Source organism: Colius striatus, chromosome 10, assembly GCF_028858725.1.
Source record: "Colius striatus isolate bColStr4 chromosome 10, bColStr4.1.hap1, whole genome shotgun sequence".
Classification (NCBI taxonomy): Eukaryota; Metazoa; Chordata; class Aves; order Coliiformes; family Coliidae; genus Colius; species Colius striatus.
Window position 1 is genome coordinate 13,828,446 of NC_084768.1, and position 25,919 is coordinate 13,854,364.

The 25,919-nt window shown below is 37.2% G+C and overlaps 1 protein-coding gene across 1 annotated transcript in view; it reads right to left on the bottom strand.

Moving 5' to 3' along the window:
• Window positions 1–25,919, bottom strand: part of PIGK (phosphatidylinositol glycan anchor biosynthesis class K) — a 71,722-nt gene that overhangs the window by 17,590 nt on the left and 28,213 nt on the right. The window contains exon 10 of the mRNA XM_062003712.1: window positions 5,588–5,663. Coding sequence (XP_061859696.1) covers window positions 5,588–5,663 — 76 coding nt within the window. The remainder of the gene's footprint in view (window positions 1–5,587; window positions 5,664–25,919) is intronic.

Sequence of the window (25,919 nt, forward strand, 5' to 3'; positions counted from 1 at the left end):
CAGAACTGCAAAAGTAAAGCCTGACCAGACAGGTGTCCTAGTGCAAGGTGACATGACATAAGGCTTTTTGTTGGGTATCCATGTAATGTATTTTGTTAAAACAACACTGAATACTAAAGTGAGAGTAGTTTCTCATCTTAAATATGAAAAATTCAATTTTCAATCATCCTTAAAAAATTCAGTTCTGACAAAGAAAATCCTTCCTGAAGAGACTGGTGCCTGTGTCAAAAGGTGCATCAGAATCTGGACCTTTTGGTGAAAGGTCCTAGTTTACCTCTAACATCATCTAGCTGAATACTATGACCAGAGTTTTAAAAAGCAAGCTATGCTCTAAAGTTATTTTCAAACACAGCTGCAGGAATGGATTCTCAGAGAATGTATAAATAGCCATGTCTAAAACTTTACATGTTCAACCTGACAGATTTGAGTATCACAAGTTGCTTTTGAACTTCTTGCCTGTAAAGACACAGAAAAATCCAAGTATCACTTACCAAAGTACTGCAAAATTATGAAATTATTATCCATAAACAAAAAAATACTATCTGTATCCAAAAAAAACAAAAAAACACACAATATCTGGGCTACTGCTGTGCTACTAAACACCTTGCATACTTGAACAAATTTCTGAACACCACTAATGGTTTTTATAAAACAGAAATAGGCACCAAGACTCCATCATTAGGATAGATGTACACCAAGTGCAGAGGACCTCTTCAAATGTAATAACTGCCAAAGGGCAGCTAAGAGGTAATGGGCTGTTTGAATTTTAAAGTCATACTTTTAAGACTGCATCAGCTTGTGATGGGTGAAGTTTCGTATCGAGCATCTCACAAAAATCCTAAGACACATAAAACCACTTTAATTTAGTGTTTGTGAAAACATTTAAGTCTGAGAGCTAAAACTGCTGTGTTATAGATAATCAACAAATACTTCGAAAAAATCTATACAACATAGTGTGTTCTATTTTCTTAATACTGTTTCAACAATTTCTGCCAAATGCTGCTGAAGTAAATCTCTCTCAATTAAATCAGTGTGAAACAGAAATAACATCAAAAAATGCAATAAACTAACATCCCTCTACTATGTGAGAACGAGGTCCCAAAAATGAATAAAAGCTAGTCTTCAAAGCAAAAGGATTTTCTGGGGAGAGGAGAAATTCATTACTGAAGCATAGAAATTATGGAAACAAAGACCTTCTTGCACAATTTAATACAGAACTGCAACTCTATAGTCATCTTTGACAGCCACCAGCCTGTGTATTTATAACTCTTGAGATCCCTCTCCCATCTTCTTCCTTAAATTTCTGATTTAACTCATCTTGTTGTGAACTGCAGTCATTTCTCTAAAACTAGACTGGATGTGGCAACTCTCTAATGTCCTCTGAGTCTAAATTCAGCAAAGCTAATGGAGCTCATATGAGTTGCTCAACTGGAGTTTGGAACAGAAAGACATATTTACTCAATCTTCTGAGATTAAAGAAGGCATTTTCCACTGAGGCTTCTACAGAGCAGCCACAGAAATGCACTGGTTAAAATCTCAGAAAAACAAACTTAACACATGCCTCCAAAAGGAAACACAACCTAATTTAATTGGAAATTATATCTAACATTCTCCCATGCATTCCAGTACATAAGAAAATATCTAGGGACTTTTTATTTTTAAGTAAATGTGCAACTGTATGCCATGTCAAATTGTAAATTGTGCAACTGCCACTATGGGCTGGAAGATAGCTTTCTGAAACACTATTTTGTTTTAACAGCATGTTAATTTATCTGCTTAATATTTTACAGTGGACTAAAAGAAGTATGCAAGTTGATGGTGGTGTGAATTTGCTATTTCATTTTGGTTTCAATTATAACAACATCAGGAGATCTGGCATTTATCCACTGAAATGTGCCTTTCATCAATAAAACATTCAACCATCAGCAAGACACCTGTAACAATTTAAGTCTCTTCAATATCCTAAATCCCAGTTAAGCAAAATACATTTAGACACACTGACATTCAGAACATGAGCATTGGATCTGAAGTTAGATACTTTTATTAAAATGCGTTGCTGAATTGGAAGGCCAGCAAGGAATATTCTTTATGATAAATGAAAACAATCTTTTCAGACTCTGTTCTTTCACCAGATCTGTTTCAACTAAAGATAAGTGCAGAATTAAAGCAGTCTCTCCTTTCTCTTTCTCCTTTTTTTGCCTTACTTTTAACTCGCTTATTCTAAGTAGCAGCATTGTATGCACAGCTGTTACACAAAGAACCTCACTGAAAAAGCTACCTTATGTGGGTATTTCTCTGAAAGCCTAACATTTCCCATTTAGAGGTTTATATTAATGACTATATTCCTTTACCAAGCACTAGTGGGTTGAGGGTTTTTTTAATTTCAGTTAAAAGCATGCATTTTTCCTTTTGGTTTTTGAAAACCCAGAAAGTTACTTTATCTGCTAATGTTTGACTTTGGTTCCTTTCTAAAAACTATTTGTTGAAACATGTAGTGTTTTTCACTCTGCTATTTATTGTCATTTCTCCACTTTTGTCTTTTTGATTAACCAGGGTCTAATGCATTCAAGATAACACATTTCTAAGGATTGAAACTGTGAACTTTATAGGGTTGTTACTCTTCTGGTTTTATACTGCTATAATAATAATTACTAATGTCATAAAGTTTAAAATCAGTCCCAACATCAGATTTTGGGTGTCTATTTTTTTAAATAGCTTAAGGTAAGTCTGAAATTTTCTTGTGGAATAATAGGATTAGAAATCAAGAGGCATTTTCTGTTCATTACTATAGTGGCTTTTTAAAATACCAGAGATGGAAATACTGAAGAGAATATTTCAAATCACATACAAATGCCCAAGGAAAACATGTAGACTTCTAATGGTGTTCAGGAGAATAAATTTACAGTGAAATATGGACAGAACTAGGAGCCATGTTGGCTTCTAACTATAATTAAGATGTACTTTGGCATTATATTCCTTTAGGATATCTGTCTACCATTGTTATATTTACACTATAAATATAAATTACTGATGCCTTTATTTCTGCCTAGAGGTACACAAAACATGAGCTAACATCACCAACAGCAAAGACCCATACAAAAACAGTGACTATCCATTTGGATAAAGCATCATAAAACTTCAAATGCTATTCACAGTTTTAACTCACGTTAGTTTTTATTTCTTATAATTTCTTTCTTTTTTCTGAAAGGAAAAAAAAATATTTGTTCATGTAAACTTCACACAGCCCTTTCACTGTGTTACAATTGTCACAGGTCCCTCAGAAATGACACATTATCATTATCAGGATGCTGGGGCAGAGCATGTTTAGTTGGTAACAGCCCCGAGAGCTCAAAAGGGGGCATCACCACCATCCAAACCCAGGGCAGTATGTCTGACACAACAGCTAAACAATGGTCATTTTATTCTGTTTCTCTACATCAAAGACATTTGCAGTTCTGTTGGGTCTGTTTTGCTGCTTTAGGCAGACCACAGCTCTATGCTACTGGTAAATTTGTTACTCCAGACAGATAAGAGCACATAAAAAACATATTTTTGCCTTTCCACAATGCAATATTCTATCACAGTGGAACACACGGTAGCCAACTGAACCCTCTGTGGTTACTACCCACCTAATGTTGTAAAAATATTACTATGACATTTTGTCTGGTCAACCATCTTAAAGGTTAATTCTGTTTCATATTTGAGATTTTCCTCTAGGTGAGTCATTCCGTCCACTTTCTATTTACTGATTCCAAACAACCTCCAAACTGTTTCATTGCTCACTCTCACTGTTAAGAACATATTGACTGGCTGCCCGCTCTGCTGTTTAATTCATTTATGCTGAGAGTCAGGCATGAAGACAGAATTTTAAATGTGACATTTGCAGGCTGTTGGGTCATTTGAAGCTCTGACAACACCAGGGAGTTCCTGACATACAAACTGGTCCTGATTTCCAATCTTCCATGTTCTGAACACATCAGAGATTCTTCCCGGAGGTGGAAATTTCAGCCAAAAGTTTTAAATCCCTTGTGTTTACATCTCACAGAAAAGACTTGTACACTTTGAAGTTTTAAAATAGAGCTTATGTTTCCTTTAAGGTAAAACTAGAACTGCCTGCAGCATGCAACTCAACTGCTTAAAAACACTGATTGAGAAAGATATTCAGAAAGATTTACAATAGTAATTAATACTTACAGGATTTCATAAGCAATTTTGACATTTAGTGGACTTTTATTTGTTCCTTTTGATGTTCAGGTACTTCAAACTAGCTTAGTCTGAAACAACAGATTTATCCAAGATTGTCTATCTCGCTTATTGCTACCCTGACCAACATCAAGTCTCCAGTTTCAGGTTGGAAGTTTTCCTTATGTCAAGGCAGTGAATGCACGGTACCATTTTGGCTCTCATGACGAACTGTCATTATCTTCCCCAACTCTCCCATCTATTTTTCAGAGTGTCCCCAATTACCTGAAAGATTTCATACTGACATGGCACCATTAGGAAAACAGTAATGTGACATAACTATAGTTACCTGTGTTTGAAGCAGAACTTGTAGCTACAAAGTAATTTCTTTTTTCTTTTTGGAGAAAATTCCAAATGACTGAAACAGAGCTCTTTGCTTTCTTTAAAGCACCAGCAAGAAAGAAGATGCTAAGTATCAATATTTATGTTCTATAGTATAATCATAAGTTTTATGTATGTTATTTGGCCGTGAGTATTTCCATAAAATAGGCAGAGCCCACTATGGCTAACAGCAAAGAAGACACATGGATGCAGACTGGGCATCTAATCTACCAGCAGCATGGACTGAGAATCAGGCATTGAACTCAAGAGCAAGAAGGGAGTATGGAACCTACTGCACACAAAAGATCTCTTCCTCCTCCTTGCCATAAATTGGGGAGAACAAAAAGGGAAAGGAGACACACTATAATAAAATGCATAGCTTTCTATTCAACCCCAGCTCAGATGTCCACACCATTCCTCATTTATTTATCTAAATAGATTTGATTTTAAAGACACAGAAGGTATGATTTGGGCAAAATCTCAGTCCTGGGGGGCAAGGGCAGGAGGGCAGGCACAAAATACAAAGCAAACAAAAATCCTGTGCAAATCAGAAAGTATGACAACATTGCTACTGTTAGAAACAGAAGTAATGCTAATTCAGAAATGGATTAGAAAGAGAGGTTGCTTTCCCTACTCAACTCGTCACGACAAACATAATGTTTTTACACAGACATAGCATTTCCATACTTTGGCTGCTTTTTCAGGAAAGGGAATATGATTTAGGTCAAGATGCAAATTCAAAGAAATTTATGGATTTTATTCTCCTTTTATACCAGTAGACATACAACAGTTTTAACAGTAACCTCTGAAGTGTCAACTGCGTCATACAGCAAGAATCTTTTCATTGCCATGTTCAGAATAAATAACTAATTATTTTTATAATGTAATGGTTGTCATCTGAACAAAAGTATATTGTTTTTACATACTTCCAGCATGAGGACATTGATTCTGTGTGACCTAGAAAAGCAGCTTAAATATTACAGATGCTGTTTATTAGCAAAGAAAATAAACCAGAAAGACATACCTGGTGTATTATCTGAGCTACAGGAAGTTGTTCGGCATATTTTAGAGGTTCTGTTGCCAATTCATCCTTTGGAAGCCTGGGAAGACATGAAGTTAACATTTATCAAAGTTAGTATAATGCTGAGCAAGTTAAAGAAATTTAAGACTTTAAGGTACGTTACTTTTAAAATACAGTATCTGGGTGATTATTTTGTTTAAGATGACAAAAAAGTGTATTTTAAGACCTTAGTTAAATAAATTTCTCACAAAGATAAATGAAAGTATAAACATAAACAGAAATACGTGTAACATTGTGGACTTTTTTTACCTTGACCAAATAGCAGTAGAAACCTAAGAAAACATTTAAAGATTGTTTTAGGCAAATAAAGTGCTGGTGAAAGTTGGATTGACATTCCCACAGAAAAAAAGCCCTGCGCATTTACAATGTAAATTCAGCACTGTTAACAATACAAGCTTCTACAATCAATCCTGCCATCATAATTCAAATATGACCATCTTAAAAGGCAAGAGGGAGTACTCACTGTTTCCCATTTTTGCTGCAAGTGCACATCAGTGTTTAGCTGTGCTAGAAGTTCAGCACCACAAACATTTGTGCATTTGCCAGCACAGTAGAACATACTACTGGTTTCCAAACTGCCAAACAACTAGCATGAACACAAGAGTAGAATGCTTCACAAAGAAGGCGCATCATATTACTTTGAACTTTGAATAAACTGGAGATGCAACTGAAAATTCAGAATCCTTAAGCAGTCTCTTAAAAGAATATTTAAATGATAGTAAATTAATATGAAAGTGTGTTTTAAACCCTTCAACCATACTGCTTTCATCTACTGGAACTGCACAGCATGTGTTACATTTTCAAAGTGTCATTCAAGGTTTTCATCAGTCATTCCTGAATCTTTCTGAAGAGTTCCGAATACAGGAATTTCAGTAACGTGACAAGAATTGAAGGGAGAAAAAAAGATCCCTATAAAAACAAGTTCTTTCTCTAAAGTTAAAGCAGAATTATTTTCAGACAAAAATTGTTGCCAAGACATAATCTTCCAAGTTCAAATTACTATCTCTGTGTTCTAGTAAAACATGATACACACTAGCTGGTTTAATTTACCTGCAGACCAGCTGTCAGGTAAGAGACAGAAACTACAGGCTTGGTCTCCGCACTGGGAGAGGGCAGTAAATGCCTATCTCTTCCTTTTTCCATTTCTGAATTTCTGTTGTGGTTTAAAATGCTTTTAAGCTCCAAATAAGAGCCTAAACACACAGAAATTTGTGATGGAGTATAAGGAAGTATGAAAGTCTTACTGTATAAGAAATATAAAAAGAAATATAAAAGCAGAGAACAAGAGAAACATTGCATATTGTAAAGATCATAGTGACAGCCCATCTAGAACTGTTTAATGTGCTTATTTTTTCTTAAGTAAGCAAGCTCTGGACTACTAAAGCTGGGTTACTGAAAGAGTTTATTTACTTATATAGTTTTTTAGAGTATTTGGACTATTATGGCAATAATGAATTTGCACTTTTAACGTGAAATATACTGCTGTTACAGACCATGATAACCATCTGAATTTAGAGTGAGCTCAGCAATTCCACTACAGTGTGCAGAAGGAACTTTGCCACTCATTTTCTTTCTACTTTCATCATTTGCAGAGTCCTGACTGATAAATATACCACTATTTAGCTATCCACAGTCAGTGTGAATTTGAGATGACTTCTGTTCCACTGGGAGCCTGTTACCTGACACAACATCTTGATTTATGGATATCAGCTACATAAACTCTTTCTTAGTCATAGTTCTAGATATGAAACTACTGCAGACAGTGGTTTTAAGATATTCATCAATATCTTGAACACTTCCCTTTACACTCTTTACGGGGCACCACAAATCTGGGGAAAAAAATCCAAGTACTTCAAATCCAAAAATTAAATACTTGAAGCTGTAAGTAACAGCTAAAATTACTATAATCCTAGTGTCAGCAGGAAAAAAAAAAAAAAGGCTTGTCTGTTCCATCAAGTACTTTGTACATTTGGCAATGTCTTCTGTCTAGACAGAATCGGCATTCCCCTGCATAGTGAAACACCCTCCTTCTGAAATGCAGAAAGACAGACCTTTCTTCAAATGTCAAAGGGGTAAAAAAGAGAAAAATTATGAAGATAATTTTGAGCCTTAGGAAGCTTTGCTAAAAAAAAAAATAGAGAAGGAAGAACAGTAAAAAAAATGTTGCTTGGACACTCAGGAGAGGTGATTCTGCCCCTCTGTTCCTCTCTTGTCAGGCCCCACCTGCAGTACTGCACTCAGCTCTGGGGCCCCAAACAAAAGTAAATGGACTTGTTGGAACAAGTCCAGAGGAGGGCCACGAATATCAGAGAGCTGGAGCACCTCTCCTGTAAAGAAAGGCTGAGAGGGTTGAAGTTGTTCAGCCTAGAGAAGAGAAGGCTCCAGTGAAAACTTATAGCACCCTTCCAGTACCTAAAGGGGGCTATAAGAAAGTCAGAGAGGGACTTTTTACAAAGGCATGTAGTGAAAGGACAAAGGGTAATGGCTTCAAACTGAAAGAGGGTAGATTTAGAATAGATATTAGGAAGATATTCTTCATTGTGAGAGTGGTGGAGGTACTGGAAGAGGTTGCCCATGAGGCTATGGGTGCTCCATCCTTGGAAGTGCATGGCATTTAATCAAGTGAAAGAACATATCACCTCCTCATAGTGTCGTACACTGAGATCTGTCTAACAGAAATTAACTATAAGAAGGATATGCAGATTGTTGAGTCAACCTAAATCATCAAGCTTTTACAGACCATGACTGGTTTGGGGGTTTTTTACCTAAATTCAGAAGCATATATATGGCTTCACAAGTTTTTTCTGAACACTTGTTCCCAGCTATTTTCTCTCCTTTGAACAATTATTTCAACACGTACATGTTTTCTAGCGCTTCTCATTCGGTTTTCTTCATGGTTCTGACCAAGAGTCAGGTCTGAACCATTGTTATATTCAGTGTTCATAGCTATCTACAAGTTGGAAAATGTAAAGCACCTATTATAACTAACTAACTAAATACCAGTTACAGTCTTTTTAGCTTAAAAAAAAAAAGTTACTCCTTGGAGTTACATTGTAATCTAAGCAAATAAAGGTAATATTATTTTTGAGAAAAAACACCTTTTTTTCTGATTTACCTTTTTAATTTTCCTAACAAGTTGATGATACCTGTGACAGAAACTGAACTTTATGACAGAGGTAAATTCCAGGCCTAAGTTTTCAAGTGCTTATATACAATCAGTTTGGAAAATGCTTCCAAGTGCTTCAAAATGTCCAGCACACTAAGTTCTACCAGTATAACTATGTCAGTCATACTATTTTCACAGTCATAAGCAACACAAACTCCTTGGAAGAGAATGATATTACTATGAAGGTTCCATAGATCTTGTTTTCATTTCTCAGAGCAAGCACCTGTTCATTGGTCAAAACATTTGTGTAACAGGTAGGAGGCCACTTCCTCTAAATCTCTTTTTGCTTCTTTTATCTTACCAGTAAAAACTGTTGTGCAGACATTCCTTCTAACAAAAGTGAAAACCAGATGATGCAACGGGAAATTGCTACCTTATAAGCAGCACAGAGGATGAAACACTGCATACAAAAGGCTTGTATGAAACAGCATCCATCCTGAAAGCTCCAAGAACAGTAGTGAAGTCAAGATTTATCTATCTTGATGAAAGGCCAGAAAGGGCTACTAGAGCCTAAAATCCCTTGAAAATGGGGTCAGAAGTTACATTTTAAATACCCATTTAAAGAAGAACAGAGATGGCTTGCTACCAGTAAGATCAAGCAACATAGAATCATTTAGGTTGGAAAAGATCTTTAAGATCATCGAGTCCAACCATTAACCTAATACTGCCATGAACACCACTACACCATGTCCCCAAGTGCCTCATCTCTTTTGAACACTTCCAGGGATGGGCAGCCTGTTCCAAAGCTTGACAATCATTTTTATGAAGAAATTTTTCCTAACATCCAATCTAAACTTCCTCTGGCACAACTGGAGCCCACCATTTCATCTTGCTCATTACTTGGGAGAAGATGCCAACCCCTAAACTTGCTACAGCCTTCTTTCAAGGTAGTTGTAGAAAGTGACAGGGTCTCCCCTCAGTCTCTTTTTCTCTCTGATGAGAGGCTAAACACTCTCATCAGACTTATGCTCCAGACCCTTCATTGCCTTTCCCTGGACATGCTCCAGCACCTCAATGTCTCTCTTGTAGTGAGGGGCTCAAAACTTAACACTACTCAAGGTGCATCCTCAGCCACGCCATGTACAGGGGGACAACTACTTCTCCTGTCCTGCTGGCCACACTATTTCTAATGCAAATTAGGATGCTTTCAGTCACTTGGGCACACTGCCAGCTGAAACTCTGCCAGCTGGTCCAACAACCCCAGGACCCACCACTGAGCCTTGTTGAATTTCTTACACTTGGCTTCAGCCCATCACTCCAGCCTGTCCAGATCTCTGTGTAGAGCCTTCCTGCCCTCAAGCAGATCAACACGTCTGCCCAACTTAGTGTCATCTGCAAACTTAATGGGGGTGCACTCGATCCCCTCGTCCAAACCATTGATGATGATATTAAACAGAATAGGCCACAACACTGAGCTCTGGGGAACACCACTTGTGACTAGCATACAACTTTAACTCAACTGGATTTAACTCCATTCCTCACCTCACTGGGCCTAGTCATCCAATCATTTTTTCACCCAGCAAAGAGTACGTTCATTCAAGCCATGGGAAGCCAGTTTCTCCAGTAGGATGCTGTGGGAAATGGTATCAAAGGCTTTACTGAAGTCTAGATAAACATTCACAGTCTTTCCCTCATCCAGTAAGCACATCACTGTCATAGAAGGAGATCAGGTTAGCCAAGAAAAACTCACTCTTCATAAACTCATGCTGAATGCACCTGATCACTTGGTTGTCCTGTACGTGCCATGTAATGGTAATGAAGATGATCTGCTCCATAACCTTCCCTGACACCAAGGTGAGGCTGACAGGCCTGTAGTTCCCTGGATGCTCCTTCCAGCTCTCCTTGTAGATGAGCAACACATTTGCTACATTCCCATCAACTGACACCTCCCCATTTAGCCAGGATCGATGGCTACATGAAATAGCTCACAACTACATGGCTGAATTCTTTCACCCAAAGCAAGGGCTGCATCCAAAACTGACTGCTCTAGGCACATGTTATGCCCTGAACCACAGGCACACATTGTCCAGGGAAGTGCTAACCGGCATAAGCCAAAATAGTATCAGGGACTATGCTAACAATTGAATAGCACAAATGACTGCAAGACAGTATAACAGACAAGAGTCTGCCTAATTTACAACCATAGAAGCAGCCCCATATTCTGCCTTTAAGAAGATTACATTGGTTAACTTGGTTAGTTTTGCAAGATGGTCAAAGAAAAGCCACAGTCAGGGCAGTCAGTACTGAGCAGAAAGAAACTTGCTGCAAAACTGCTACTTCATTTTATAGTAACCCACTAACATTGGGCCTCCTCAACTGGCAGATATACCTGTAAAAGACAATTCTCTTCAAAAATGTGTAAAGGCTAGAAAGGCCATGACTAGAGGGGAGAAAAAGGTCAACATGGATGTTCTATTTCCTCTTTTGCAGGGTGGAGGAAGAGAATAGGTCAGGAGAAAGATCACCTTCATTACAATCATCCTGACCTTGCCTCTCCCTTTCACAGCAGGACACAAGTAAATTAGTTACTACTCTCCTTCCAGAGATAATTTCCAGGTGCCTGGGGTGGCATTCACTTTTGCTCAACCCAGTTAATGTCAGGAAAAAAAAAATAAAACAAGCAAATAATAATTTTTTTAAATCTCAGTTGATGAAATTTGTGGTCAAATCACATGTGGCAATTTGAGACTGTAATTCCATAAAAATAGCTGGCCTCACTATTTCATTTGTATTTGACACTTAAGCCTTTATAAAATTAAAGGCTAATTTGTTGTAATATAAATTTCTTTGTCTGTTTAGTTTCTTTCAAAACAATTATATTACAAAAACAAAAGTCATTTTTCATGAATTAATTTTCCAGTAAGAAATGGTCCTTTCTGTCTCAATTGAGCATGACAGCAGAGTGCTGCCAACAGTGCCAAAGCAAGCTAACACAGTGGCGTATCAGCATATACGGCATCATGCCTGACAGCTTGCAATGCAAAGCATAAGGAGATCTTGATTTTCAGGGAGAAGACTAGAAAGAAACATAAAATCAGCAGAGAAGTGGGAAGCAGTAAGAGATAACAGAAGAGGAGGATCTTCAAAAATTCAATTTAAAAGTTATTTTTATACTGCCACTGTGGCTGCTTTTAGACGAAGGAAAGTAAGCACGAAACAGAAATGGTGGAAAGTAAATCTAAATCCAGTAAAATGTGTCAAGATATTTAGTGAAAAATCTTATTTGTTATTTATATTTGCATGCTCACTCTTATGGCAAAAATCCTGAGAGAGTCAACGTGTCCTAAAGTAAAATAAATTCTTACCATCAAGAGGTGGCATATTTTGCCACAGGTGCTAATCCAGCCTATGGTCTGCTACACAGAATAGCTGCAGTGGCTTTAGAGCAGAGATATATTACATCTAATGCAAGTATTACAAAAATACAGGAAAAGAAAAGAGGAACATCTGATCACTAACTGGTTTGCAGAAATGGGCTGTTGACACTTCAAGGGACAAAAAAATCTAGGTAACAGGACAAGTCTAAAAACCTATCTCTCTGGGCAAATATTCATTAACAGTATGAGGCAACAGGACCAAGACCAATATGTCCTTCCTATACAGTCTCTAGATTTGATGGTTTGGACAGCTCACACATTCCTTCATGACCTGTGCATAGGTAATACTGCACCGCTTTGAATCTGTTTCTTGGTAGAAAGCCCTAATAGAAAACTGCCTCTCTTGGAACCTACAAGCAAAGTCAGGGTATGAACAGGTAAAGAAAAGGATATCAAAGACAAAAATGCATTGTAGAAAAAGGGGTTTGGGGATTACCTTCTTTATTTTGCTGAAGATGTGCATAACTCATAGCAGTCCTGAAGTGCTGCCTGATTTGTTCAACACGCAACTTCTGAACAAGTGTGAATGAAAATACTGGAACAGGTTGTCCCACTTCTAGAAGTGACTCAAAAGCAGAAATACTGCAACTGATTGGACAGTCACTACGTGACCGAGAGACGCAAATAACACAGCAGTGGCCAAAATCAGCAACCCCAGACTGAAAGGTTGAAATTATTAATCTAAACCTGTGTGTAGCATTGATAGCTTTATTGACTGTAAATACATGTGCATGCTTGCATCTGGCTATAAAATGAAAACAAAATACCAGAACTTTATGCACCACATCAGAAAAAGTTATTAGGTTTCCTATTAAAGAGAGGCTGAAATGGGCTATGTCGGGTTTGAGTGAATAGTTTTTAAAATTGGCCATTGAGAAATTTATCTACCATAACCATACTACAGAAGATTAAGAATTAGAGCTTGGATTAATGCCAAGTACTTGATCTATCTCCTAAATCCCAACTTCACACATATTTAAGAATACAGTATGTTTAAACAACAGAAGCATTCATGTACATGGAAAATGCCAGTGCTTGAAAAGATGAGATCAAGGTTAACCCTGCTCTTCTACAAAAAGTGTGCTTGTCAATACTTTTCTTAACTTTTTAAGGGAATGCAAGATTTGCCTATAAGCAGGTTTGCCACATGGATAGTCACAAAGAAGAGAAGCAATCACTCAAGAGCATGATCACATCAGAGAATTTCCTCATGTTGTCTCCTTCATGGCATCAGCTTCTTCAGTTAAAGGATCAAAACAAGGCTTTCCACTACTCAGTAAAGCATTCAGTGTACACTTTGTTGCTGAAACCTTTGCTAAGGTGAGCAGGGATGTCCCCTTCAAAAAACCTGGTACATCTAATAATGCAGACCACCTCATTCACCACCACAGTACTGAGCTCTGGTAGCCTGGCAGTCTACCTCGGGAAACCTTGCAGGAAAGAATGTTAATGTGTATCTTTTTCAGTTCATTGCTGTGGAGTCTGAAAGTCGTATCTTTGAACGGGTAAGTAATTAGTGCATATTCAAAAGTGAGGAGAGCTATGTCTACAGTGGAAATACACAGGTATTTTACAAGTACCGACAAGCACACCACATTCTTTGGCCCACAAATACTGTGACCTCCACTTTACGATGCTTGCACAACCTGATGCAGTAGGTGGCATACTGTCAAAGATAGCTTAAAAAGAAGATTGCACAAAAATGAACAATACAATATGGAGATAAAGGGAATAAATAGATTGAAGACAAAATTGTTTGATACAATGAAAAACTAAATCAAATGTCAGACACAATCACATTTATAATTATCTGAAGAAAGAAGCTCCTGACTTGCACTGAAAAGAAAAAAAAATTACTTCAGTGTGCTGGCCTTTACAGTGAGATATTCCTGTAGAATAAAACAGCAATGCATCTTATGGCTTAGAAATGCAAAATACTTTATGTAATCTGTTCATTTCTTTTCAAATAAATGTGAAAGATTTTGATCCAAACTACTTGTACAGACTTATTCCTGGAGTTTGAAAAAATATCTTAGGTCTCTGAATAAACAGTGATTTCTGTTGGCCCTGATAAAGAGGTCTGCTGGTCTTCTCAGTCTGACAGACACTTTGAATTAAAATTTGTTCCTTCACAACATGGCTAAAACTAGATTGTAGCAAATGTTTCCTCTGTGTTTCAGTGATCCACATGTAATTTCTTACCTAAAGAATTTCAGGTGATTAACCTTTGTCAAACCACATACTCTTAACCATCCCAAGACCCTAAAAAGACATAATAGATGTCTATAGTGTGTTTAACATAGGTTGACTGATATTGTCTCTCCGCTCTTTTCTAGACAATTACTTTTGTCACAGCATGTTTAGCCACTGAAGGTACTCTCTGTTCTCACTGCTCTTGTTCTTATACTTAGGCAAGAAACAGGAAAAGAATTAAAAAGAACATTAGCTTAAGTAAGCAGAACTGTCTTTGCTGGTACTGAAAAACAGATGACCTGTAGGGCTTCATTTTGTTATCTCAAATATTCCACATTTTAGGTAAATTAGAAAGTCTCTTTTGAATTAATTTAAACTTCAACATGATGATGCTGCTGAAGTACAAAATGCTAATCAAAAATTGTAGATAAAAAGACCAGCTAAGTCTCTCTTCTATCATTGAAAAATCATAATTTGAGTCCACAGCTAAAAGTAGATACTTATTGCTTAATGTTAATTCATTCTCATGGCAGGCAGGGTTTATTGGGAAAAAAGAAAAAAAAAAGGGATAACAACTGCCTCCATCAAATTTCCCAAACTCGGGGTACAGAAAAGTCCAGCAATATCAGAGAAGCTTCTACTGTTAGTGCAAAGCAGTCAGAAAAGAAACATCACCCACCTAGCTGAGCATCCATTCAACCTAGTTTGAAGTGTGTAAGTGCTGAGTCTCATAACTGAAGCTGCAAATGTCCCCCCCTTGGACCCAGTCCTTCCTAATTTTGTGGGAGAATGTTTAAAAGAGTGTTTCAAAAAGCCCACGGGTTATTACTGCTCTAATGACTAATGGTTTAGAAACTCATGACTGAATTTCACAGAAATCTCAAAGAAAAAAGACCAAATCGTCCCTGCCACCACAACAACATACAGTTTAAATACTATCAGTACATCTCGGAATTATACTTTCAGCTAGATAAAGCAGGTTTTTCATTTTTCGTAACTTAAAGTTTATCAGCAGTGCTTAATCTTTACATAGACAAATTCAATACCACCTGCCAGTTCACAGAAAGTCAGAAAAATCAGCAGGAAGACGTTTTTAAAACAAAGAATTAACGTAGGATCATGCCAGGATAGCAATTCCATTATTTAGTTGCCACAATTAGTCTTTATATTGAAGCTCATATTTTGTTCCTTCCTGTGTTCAAATTAAAGAACATACCTGCATTTGTTTATATTATTACACTTTTCAACACCTTCTAAAACCCATGTAATACACACATTTTAAGTCCCAATATTTCTACACCTACGATACATATTTCTGTTTTTCAGTTCATGAGTCATGTAATGTACCATCCAGCTATAATTTCTCATGAGACTACTTAGTTCACTACAGGAATCTGTCAAAATAGCAATGGCAACATCTGTTCTCTGCCCAATACCACCCTCAAATCTGCTTCCTTAGCTCCTCCATTTCAAGCTTCTTACTTCACTTTTTTTCCCTGGTTACTCCAATCAATCAATGTAGGTAAGTAGACAGAATTACAGAAATGGTATTTCTAAGGGACTCTTCACAGATCATCCAGTGCAACTTTCTAACATCAGGTGAGGTCAGCCATGGCTTTGTCTAGCTGAGTCTTCAAAATATCCACAACCTCTCTATGTAACATGCTCTAGTTTTGCTCCCTCTCCGCAAAAACATTTCTCCTAATGTACAACCTGAATCTTCAAAGCCACAGCCTACAGTCAGTGTTCTCACAGGTTGTGTGCTCTAGGTCCTGACCGCCTTGGCAAGCCCTCTACTGTCTCAGCAGGACAGGCCAAAAGGCAGACACCGTACGGCAGGTGGGGCTTCACCAGTATCAGAGACAAATAATAATATTGCACAATCTGCTCATCATGTTCCTCCTCACGTAGCTCAGTAGGCAGTTTTCCTTACTGAAGATAACAGCACTCTGTAGTTCATATTCAACCTTGTGTCCACCACAGCCTCCAGATCTTTTATAGCAGGCCTGCTAGTCAGCCTGTCAGCTTCCAGCCCATACTGATAGGAACCAACAAGAAAAGACATCAACTGAACTTCTTCCTACTACAAGTTTTCTTGAAACATGCTATATGCTGGACATTCAGAGAAGTCGTCATAAGAAATATAGCTCTGGATCTTTGAGAAATGGTGTACTGTGCAACCAAGACAGCCCTGAACACTACATGTTGCATTTGATGGTTTTGGATCAGTAACACTTTTCAATAAATCAGACAACAAAGATACATCAAGAATCACAAAATCACAGAATCTTACCGGTTGGAAGGGATCTTGAAAGAAAAAATCTTGAAAAGTCCCCAAGAACTGCAAAAAACTATACCACAAAACACAACCGCTTTCCCTTCTTTCACCAGTGCTGTTCCTCTCCGTAGTCAACTCTAACAGTGGCTACAGCAGACTGAACTGAGTAGCCTTCTGAACAACTTGCAGTACATGCTTTATAGCTCTTGTCAATGCGCATATGTAGGTAACATTGTATTGCTAAGCACATTAGAGGAGCTCTTACTCACAGAAAGCTGCAAAGCATGTATGCATCTCTTCAGTTTTCCATCAGTTCATCTTCTGGCCCATGACTTTCTGTTATTTATAGATGACGTGCACTTTTTTTGTCTGGATTCTGGTTTTGTTTGTTCTGTTAATGGCAGATGAAATTTTGAGTTCAAATACACTCACTTATATTCTCCGAGGCCAAAGTACTGCAGGTTACTAAGTCTGCTGATGTTGAACAATGAATCTATTAACACTTGACCCTGAAAAGCAGTCAACCTTTTTCTTAATATTGGTATTTTATGGCCTGCCTTTCTGTCCTCACCTATTTCATAGTATTAGGGACCAGAAGTTACTCATGTCCTGTCCACCACAGACCACTGCACATTAATCAGAGCCCTATATTAAGTTCGGTGACTTTACAAACTTTACATCCTTCAAGTTGGAACTATTTTAGTGGTTGGCTGCCAGGAACAAAAGCAGTGGCAGCAAGTTTTACTTTTTCCTAGGTCAAGTACATGGCACTCTACTTGCCATCCTCCCAAAAGGCATGCAAACAAGCAATCCTCCCGTCTACACAAGCAAGCCACTAGGCCTGAGGGACACTATTTCCTTCCACTCAATGCTGTAACAGTTCCAGCATCTGCCAGCTACACCTGTACAAGGCATATGCCTGGACTTGCAAATTATTCTTGGTTGCAAAGCCCAATAGTAGGCTAGGACAAAGCTAGATTTCTAATGTTCCAAGCTGATTTCTAATCCAAATACTTGACATGAAATCTGGCATCTCAGACACCTGTCAAGTCCAGATTTCTGATGATCTCAACCTCTCCTTGCTGGGCAAGGACAGATGCAATAGCTCGGAGCATGCCACAAGCTATCAGCTCCCTTTCTCTCTGCAGTCTCCAAGGGACAACACTAAAGTAGGAACAGCAGGAGCTCTGAAGGCTACAGTCACGTCCCTCCCTATCTTTTCCTCTCAGTTACCTTCAATTCTCCATAGTCTCTTATTTGTCTTACTGCAAGAGTAAAGAGATCATTTTAATATGAAAAAAGTTTTTTTACAGAAGTTTATTTCCATATCTTTGTTGACAGGAATTCTGCAACAGCTACACAGTAAATGCTAAGCAATGTCAATGATCTTCTTAAGGTAAAAAAGCAAAAGCTACTTCTATGAAATGTTCCTAAAAAAATTAAGAAGTAGACTTTTCAAGAACACTCATATGGGTTGGACCTTGCCCACAGTAAAAAGTCTTTGTCTCATTCCAGTGGTAGATTCTTCCATTATTTAACAGTAATTTCCTGCAAGAGTTTAGAATCTACAGAACATTGTATCAGAAAGTCTGAACGTTAGTATACATTATCAGTAGATACAACCAGAAAGAGACTGAAAAGTAGGAAACATCACAACACTAACCTGTCACTCAGCTTTTAGAACTTCAGGCTCTCAATATACATTATGTAAAAGAATAAAATCTCTAATGCTGCTAAGGTCCTTCACAATCCTATACATAAATATATGTGTCTGTGTGCACATACACATAAAGGCAACTATTAAACTCAGCCAAGAACTTAAAGTATCTTTGTTGATTTACTACATATAATGAGGCCAGATTTCTCTTTCACCACCTGCATATGGAATAACTGTTACAGAAACAACAGAACAACTCCAATTGCACACTAATGTGCTCATGAAAAAAAAAAATCCAGTGAAGGATGCACAAACAGATTTAACAGCAGATTTCTTTCTGCAAAATTTTGCATGCTACATCTTATCAAATATATGAAGACTATTAAAGAGTTTTCATTCTGTCCTGCAATTTTAACTTCATATTTTAAGTGTTTTGTGGAAAACAAACTTGAGTTCTAAATCATCCATTTTCTCACATGTTTTCATGAATATTCAACACATCCTTCACTAAAACTGTTACAGTACTTCGAATGTAAGCACCATGGTGGCAGGTATGTGTATATCTTGTATATATTCAGTGCTTGGCTAAAGTGTATCTTCATTCATGAGTGGGACTCCCACACAGGATTGCAAAATAAGTAAGCAAAATCAATTTTTTTCATCGGGAATAACAAAGTATTTTAATATCCATACTATAAAGTCCTTCTACTTGCGTCATCATATCATTCAATTCTGATCTTGGAGTTCACAATAATCAAAAGTGCCTGATGGCAACTGAGTATGCTGGGCCTCCACCCAAGCAAAGTATGAAAAAATATTTTCTTTCTGCATTTTAAGTCTAACAACTCTGCAGCAATTTTTCTGTATCTACTCTAGAGAGACTATACATTCTAACAAAATTTTATTGTAAAAACTCAGAGTATGTGTTGAGTATTTGTGGCTAGTATATTATTCTCTATTGCTATTGGTCAATTGAGATTTCATGGGCACAGGTGTTTTATACTTCCTTCCTGCTTATAATTTCTCCCTGCCTTAATTCCCAGAAGAAATAAAAAACACCTCAGCAAAACAAAACAAACAAACAAAACCCAAACAACCGATCCTGCTGCATTTATCAAGACTGCGATGAATGCAGCAAACACATCCATCCCCACTGATGAATATATTAGTCACTTGGAACTGAAAACTTTCCATTTCAGTAAATATACTGTACTAGGAAATACTGAACTTTCACTAGAGCTGCTTAGTGACTGTGTTATTGTCTTGTTATAGAGTCCTGGACTGAAACGTGCTAATATAGTACTTGCTGATGAACTTGTACTCATTTAGAAATATAGTGGAGAAAACAGCAGTAAGAAGAACATCTGCTATCTCAAGCTGACTGCTAAGCAGCTGATAATATTTTCACTGCAGCACTCACCCTTTAGCACAGGCAGGGGTTTCCTCAGTATCATGGCAGAACCATGGTACCATCATCACCTCAGCAGAGTTGGCAGCCAAGGGTCCACAAAGAAGTCATACAAACTCTTGTTAAATATGATTTATACCAAGAAAATGACAGTGCTGATGGCTCTCCATAAGTGGAAGACCCCAGGAATTCCCACCTATCTTAAGAACATAGGGAAATTGTGTTATTCAAATACTTTTGCTACTGATTTTATGGCTACAAAAATCTGTTGATCAACTACTGGCTAGTGCATCTTTAGTAAAACCACTGTTACATAAGAGGTCTTTTCAATGAGGAGGAGAAGGACAAGGAGTAAAAGAAAAAACAGTTAAAAATGAGCTGTTGAGAGATTATATCATTTGAATTTAAGACAATAGTACAGCCAGTGCAACACAAACTGAAACATTATATAACATTATATACATTATAATAAACATTATATAATCACCTCCAGGGGTAAACCAGAACAGTGGTTTGGGGTTTTATTTTGTGGTTTGCTGGTTTCTTTTTTTTAAAATGAAATCTAATAGAACACTGATCTATCAGACATGCTACATTACCCCTTACAGAGAAACTGCAGACATTATATTTCAAAAATTAGTTTCTATTGGAATCTCATTCACTCCACTTCTATCAGGACAGTAAATTGACAGAACACTACTGTAATTTACCATTTGATATCTGTTTTTCATGTAAACAAATCACTTTAATTGTATGTACACAATACTGCTATAAAGGTAAGTAAACCCAAAGTGAAACTGGTAGAAGATAAACTGTAACGAGAGAGCCTGAGAGAGAATTCTCCAAGGAGATAGTAAGTCTGAAAATGCTTCAGTGAGCCCCTAGGAAGGATATTATTTCACAGCAGGCACTTCTGATAGCACAACAAAACACAGTGGAAGTTCTCTGCTACTTCCTCTGCAAGCCACCACCCCAGCTATGAATACAGCATTGTGACACCAGCCTAGACTATAAGAAAGGCAGATGTGCAAGCTGAAGCTAAAATCAGAGTGTGCGTCTTTCCCTGTGTGTGGAAAGAGCGGCCTAAGATGGAGTCAAATGTTACATTTTAATAACTATTGTACATAATCACAAATTAAAAAAATCCACAGACTATATTTTAATTTTGTGAAAGACACCCTTTCCCTAAATTTATTTAACTTTAGAGAAGCATTTTGCAAGGTGATTTATTTGCTTGCACCACCTAGTGGGGTTTAGTTTAATCTACCAAAATAATCAAGAGCTCAGTTGTGTTTCCACCTCGTGATATTAGTGACAGACCACATTTTCTCACACTTACTATTTCAAATCTACAGAACCCCAACAGCACTACACTTCTAAGTTTGCAAACATCTGTAAAAACACAGCACAAATACATTGTTGGGAAACAACATTTATTTTTCCCGTATCAAGTTCTGCACGAATTTGATGTCATAGAAAACTGTTTCACAATGTAAATGCTTACACGTTTCTAATTTGAAGTACCTGTCAACAGAACCTTGTCAGAACGTACCATACATCATCTCAACAATCTTAACAGATTGTGTAATGTGATAACAAGGCCACACACTGAGATTTGGAAGACTTCTACAGGGCTTTTAGATCCAACCTCGGGCAGGTACATGACACAAAGGGCTCTGTTTACAGGAAAGAGGACTTATCAGGGAGTAGAAACCACCTGTGATCAAGTCCAACTGCAGCAGAATGAGCATCTATGTTGTCATTGTCACAATGGTTCCTATCTGTTCTACTCCAGTTTGTGTCTACAAGATGGTTGTAATGTCTGTTTTATAATGCAATGCCTCAACACAAAATTTTCTTATCTGAAGGACAGTCATACTGCAAAAGTTCTTAAGTCAAACCCCAACCTGATAAAAGACAACTCACTAAACATTCCTTTGAGGACTTGTATTTACACACTGAACTGATCCAGAACACATTATTCTCATAGTTATTCCCAAGGGGAAAAAAAAAATCGTCCACTGTAGTAATAAGTTTGTTGCATTTAAAGTGGAGCAGAAATCATGCTACAGAGTGACTAGGGAATGTTTTTTCAGATGGGCCAATGAAATAAGAGACCTACGTCAAAGTACTTCTAGATCTCCACCTGAAATTTCCAGAGTAGGGACTATAAGCATTTACAGAAATACATAACACACTTATTTCTTACAACATTCATTGTTTCACATCATCTTAATGACTTTTAGTTCTCATTTCAGTGTAGAAATACATTGTAATTCACAAAATACCAGAGGAGAAAAAAATACTATGCCCCCTTTACAGTAATCACAAACATTTCATTTGGATTCACAGGAAGACTTTAGCAAATAATGCAAAACTTTTTAACCTTCTATAAACTTCTATATGAGAGAAGAGAGGAAAATATTTTCTAGAATGGTTTGGGTTGGACAGGACCTTAAAGATTATCTAGTTCAAATTTCACTGCTATGGGCACCTCCCACCAGCCCAAGTTGCTCAAAGCGCCATCCAAGCTGTCCTTGAACACTTCCAGGGATGGGGCATCCACAGCCTCTTGGGCAACCCATTCCAGTACCTCCACCACTCTCACGGTGAAGAATTTCTTCACAACACTGAATCTACCCTCTTTCATTTTAAAGCCATTACTTCTTGTGTCCTGTCACTACATGCTCTTATCAAAAAATCCCTCCCTGACCTTCTTGGCACCACCTTAAAGTACTGGAAGGCTGGAATAAGGTCTCCGTGAAGCTTTCGCTTCTCCAAGCTGAACAGCCCTAGTTCTCTCAGTCTGTCTTCATAGTGGTTTATAAAATAGCCAAAATCTGTTTATTCAGAGGCAATGCATTTTTTTTTCCAGAAGAAACAGACAGTAGTAACAATTGCATGATGTGTTTGCAAAGCCCCAGGCTATGGTACTGTCTAGGACAGTTAAGTAGTATCTACTTCCAGACAATAGAATCATATTCTAACAATATCAGAAGATAGCTGTGCCACAACCAAGCAGACACCAACACAGCTCTTTGAAGACAAGGCAAGAAGTGAGTCAGACTTGATCTTAAAGAAAGGATGGAGTGTTTTTTCTCTTTTTACACAAAAACTTTCAGATTGTTTCAATACTCATACAAAGCACTATTTGAGGACAGAACATTAAAGTGCATTTTTCATAGTTTCCTTGTTTGCTTACAATTCCAACATGGCCCGTTTTGCTCTATGGGAACTAACATCAAATTTAAGACTTAATAACTGCATAGCAAGTGGAAAACAAGTGATGCCTGCAATTTTATTACATGCACATTTGATGTTAATCCAATTCTGCACAACTGTAAAGCAACACACAAGCAAAACACTACACTTCATAACCAGTATCAAATCACTGCAGAAAGCTGACTTCATTTAAAAAGACAAAAAGAGAGAGTATCAAAGCTCAGCCTTTAAACTCGTCCTTGACATCAGAACATAGGTTCAGAAACAAAGGCACAGGCAACAAACTGTACACGTAATTTCATGTAAACCTATCATATATGGGCACTTCACAAACCTAAATTTACCAACCCTCAAGATTCTGTGATTCTGTGAATATGGTTTGCTTCTTGAAATTTTGATTGCTATGAACTTTCAAGCTGCCTTTGGCACTCCTGTACTGAAGGGAATGCTATGCACTCAGCTGACCCAATGCCCTATCCCATGAAGGGTCAACCCACAGTATGCCCATCCTGAAGCCATGTTTATGAGGAAGACCTTTGGTCAAGTTTATACCATGAAAGGCATTTTCAGAGCTTATTCTACCATATAGGTTAAGATTGCAGTTACTCAGCAAACAGTCTGCAGAGAAAAAAATAAGGGGAAAAAAGATAAAAACTCTAAAACTTTCACCCGTTTTTCATCAAATTCAGGGAAGTGTCTCCTTAATATAGTCTAACAGACTCCAACGCTAAAACTTCTTTGTTAACAGTGGTCCTCACGCTTTTATTTTAACGACAATCTGCTGCTTATCAGGTATTTCTAAGTGATAAAAGCTGAGTATTAACCATATTTGCCTTAAAATTTCATTCTTATTTTTTAATGCTTTACGAAATGGCCCTCGTATTTTTTGTTACATTTCTCCTCTTTCTACTTAGCTTCTGTCTAAAGCAATGGTGGTTGCTATAGTAACTTTGGCTTTTTTCCCCACTATTCATGCAGGTTTTCATCAAATCAAATGACTTTTTTTAATCTTATCTGTTCTATAACAATAGTACCTTGGCCAAGGTGCTGTATACTGTACCAGATGAAATTCCTAGTATTTCACAGTTGTAACTGGAAAAATGAACTGAGTTTTCACAAATTCTGAAAACTAGCAATTGAAGTAGGGGTTTTTTGAGAGTCTTGTAAGTGTCTGAGTATATGTCTGTCTTTCTTTTAGTCTGAACATTATTGAGGTAAAATATACAAAATATACAATACAAAATACACCAGTAAATGCAAGATAAATCAACTTTTAAAACCAGTAATGCTTAAATAACGAAAGATTTCTGAAAGAATATGAGTCACTGTTGTCACAAGTAGACTAAACAGGATGCATTTAAACAAAATGAGAAACGAGTTAGCACTAGCACTACAAATTAACATCAGCTCAAATCTCCCTGTCACAGGAAAAAAACATACCTATAGTCATTTTAATAAAATATTTCTTATGATTAGTACATAGTCTGTTATCAAGTTGGTCTATAATCTACATATTCCAACAAACAGATGAAGTATGTGCAGAGACCTGAGCCATTTTCAAACACTCTTCACTAGGACTCTATTTTAAATCTATTTTTCCAAGAAGATTTAAGTTCAGGGCTAAATTCTCCAATACAGATTTGTTCCTGAAGTTTTGCTTTTCCTTGAATTAATGCAAAGGAGATGTTCTCTTGCTGTTTTCTACAAAACATCACCTATTTCTGCTCCAGTAGGATGCCCCTGTCATGAGTACTTTTCACCTTACTCACAAGAAGTAATTCATACACAGGGATTCAGTCAGACTGAGCTGGTTAAACAATTAGACAAAATTCATCCAACATACAGGACTGAGTACTAAAAAAAACTATAAATCCATAGCAAGCTACTAGCAACAAACAGATTAATTACTTCATTGTTTAAATAAGGTCTAAAAGTGGCATTCCTGGACTAAAGTTTTACTCAACTAGGCTTATCTGAATCTGGTCCCTAACTTCACTCTGTAATGTGTCCAGGCAAGGCTGTACTGGAAACAGTTTGGTCCAGTTCAGTAGAGCAGGCTACTGGAACAACCTCTGGTAAAATTAATTCACCTTTAATACTCTCATCCTCTTCAGCAATATCAATAATATGAGCAAAATACAGTCAGGCTTTAAAAACTACTATTTCATAGAATTCAGCCCTGAGAATAATTTTGTTTTGGGATGGGTCACACTGAATATCCATTTGCCTCAACAATAATTCACCTTTTTGTCATGTATTATGGATAAGGACATTTTCCTTAATTCCAGGTTTTAAAACCAGAAACTTTCTTTTTTTTAAATTTAGGTAGATGACTAACATGTATATTGCTGTTATTTCTAATTATATTGATTTCTTGATTCCCTCTTCTCCTATTAACTTTTCTTTTTTCAATTCAGTTTGAAAAGGAACACACCTAAAAACCACTTTTTTATTTTACAAGGACATTTAGCAGTGAGAACAAATAATTTGCAATTTGCTTCATTTCAGCAATTTTGTTTCTTTTCAAGTTTCTTATGAAGTTAACTCATATTTAATTATTCTTTTGTATTTTGCTGAATGTAATCAGAATTGTAGTCTGATTATTAGAGGAGTACAGTAGGCACAAAATGCATTAATACATTAATTACTCTCTGTTTCAATTTATATTACACTAGCTTCACTAAGACTTCAGTTTGTTACCATGTGCAGGCTACACATTCATTTGGCACATTAAAAGATGGTGCGATTTCCTCAGTAGGTGGGATTTCCTTTCCGATGATATCTATAGCAGCCATAGTTTCTACAGCTTTCTCCTATGCTCACACACAGATACAGGCAAGAGACGCATTGCTATTAGGTTTGTTCCATAGCTACATTCTATGATATTATCATTGACATATAAATGAGCTTCCCCCTCCCTCCCTTCCCTCTCTTTTTCTTTTTTCTTCCCCAGTCTCAATGTGTCTGGTAAAGG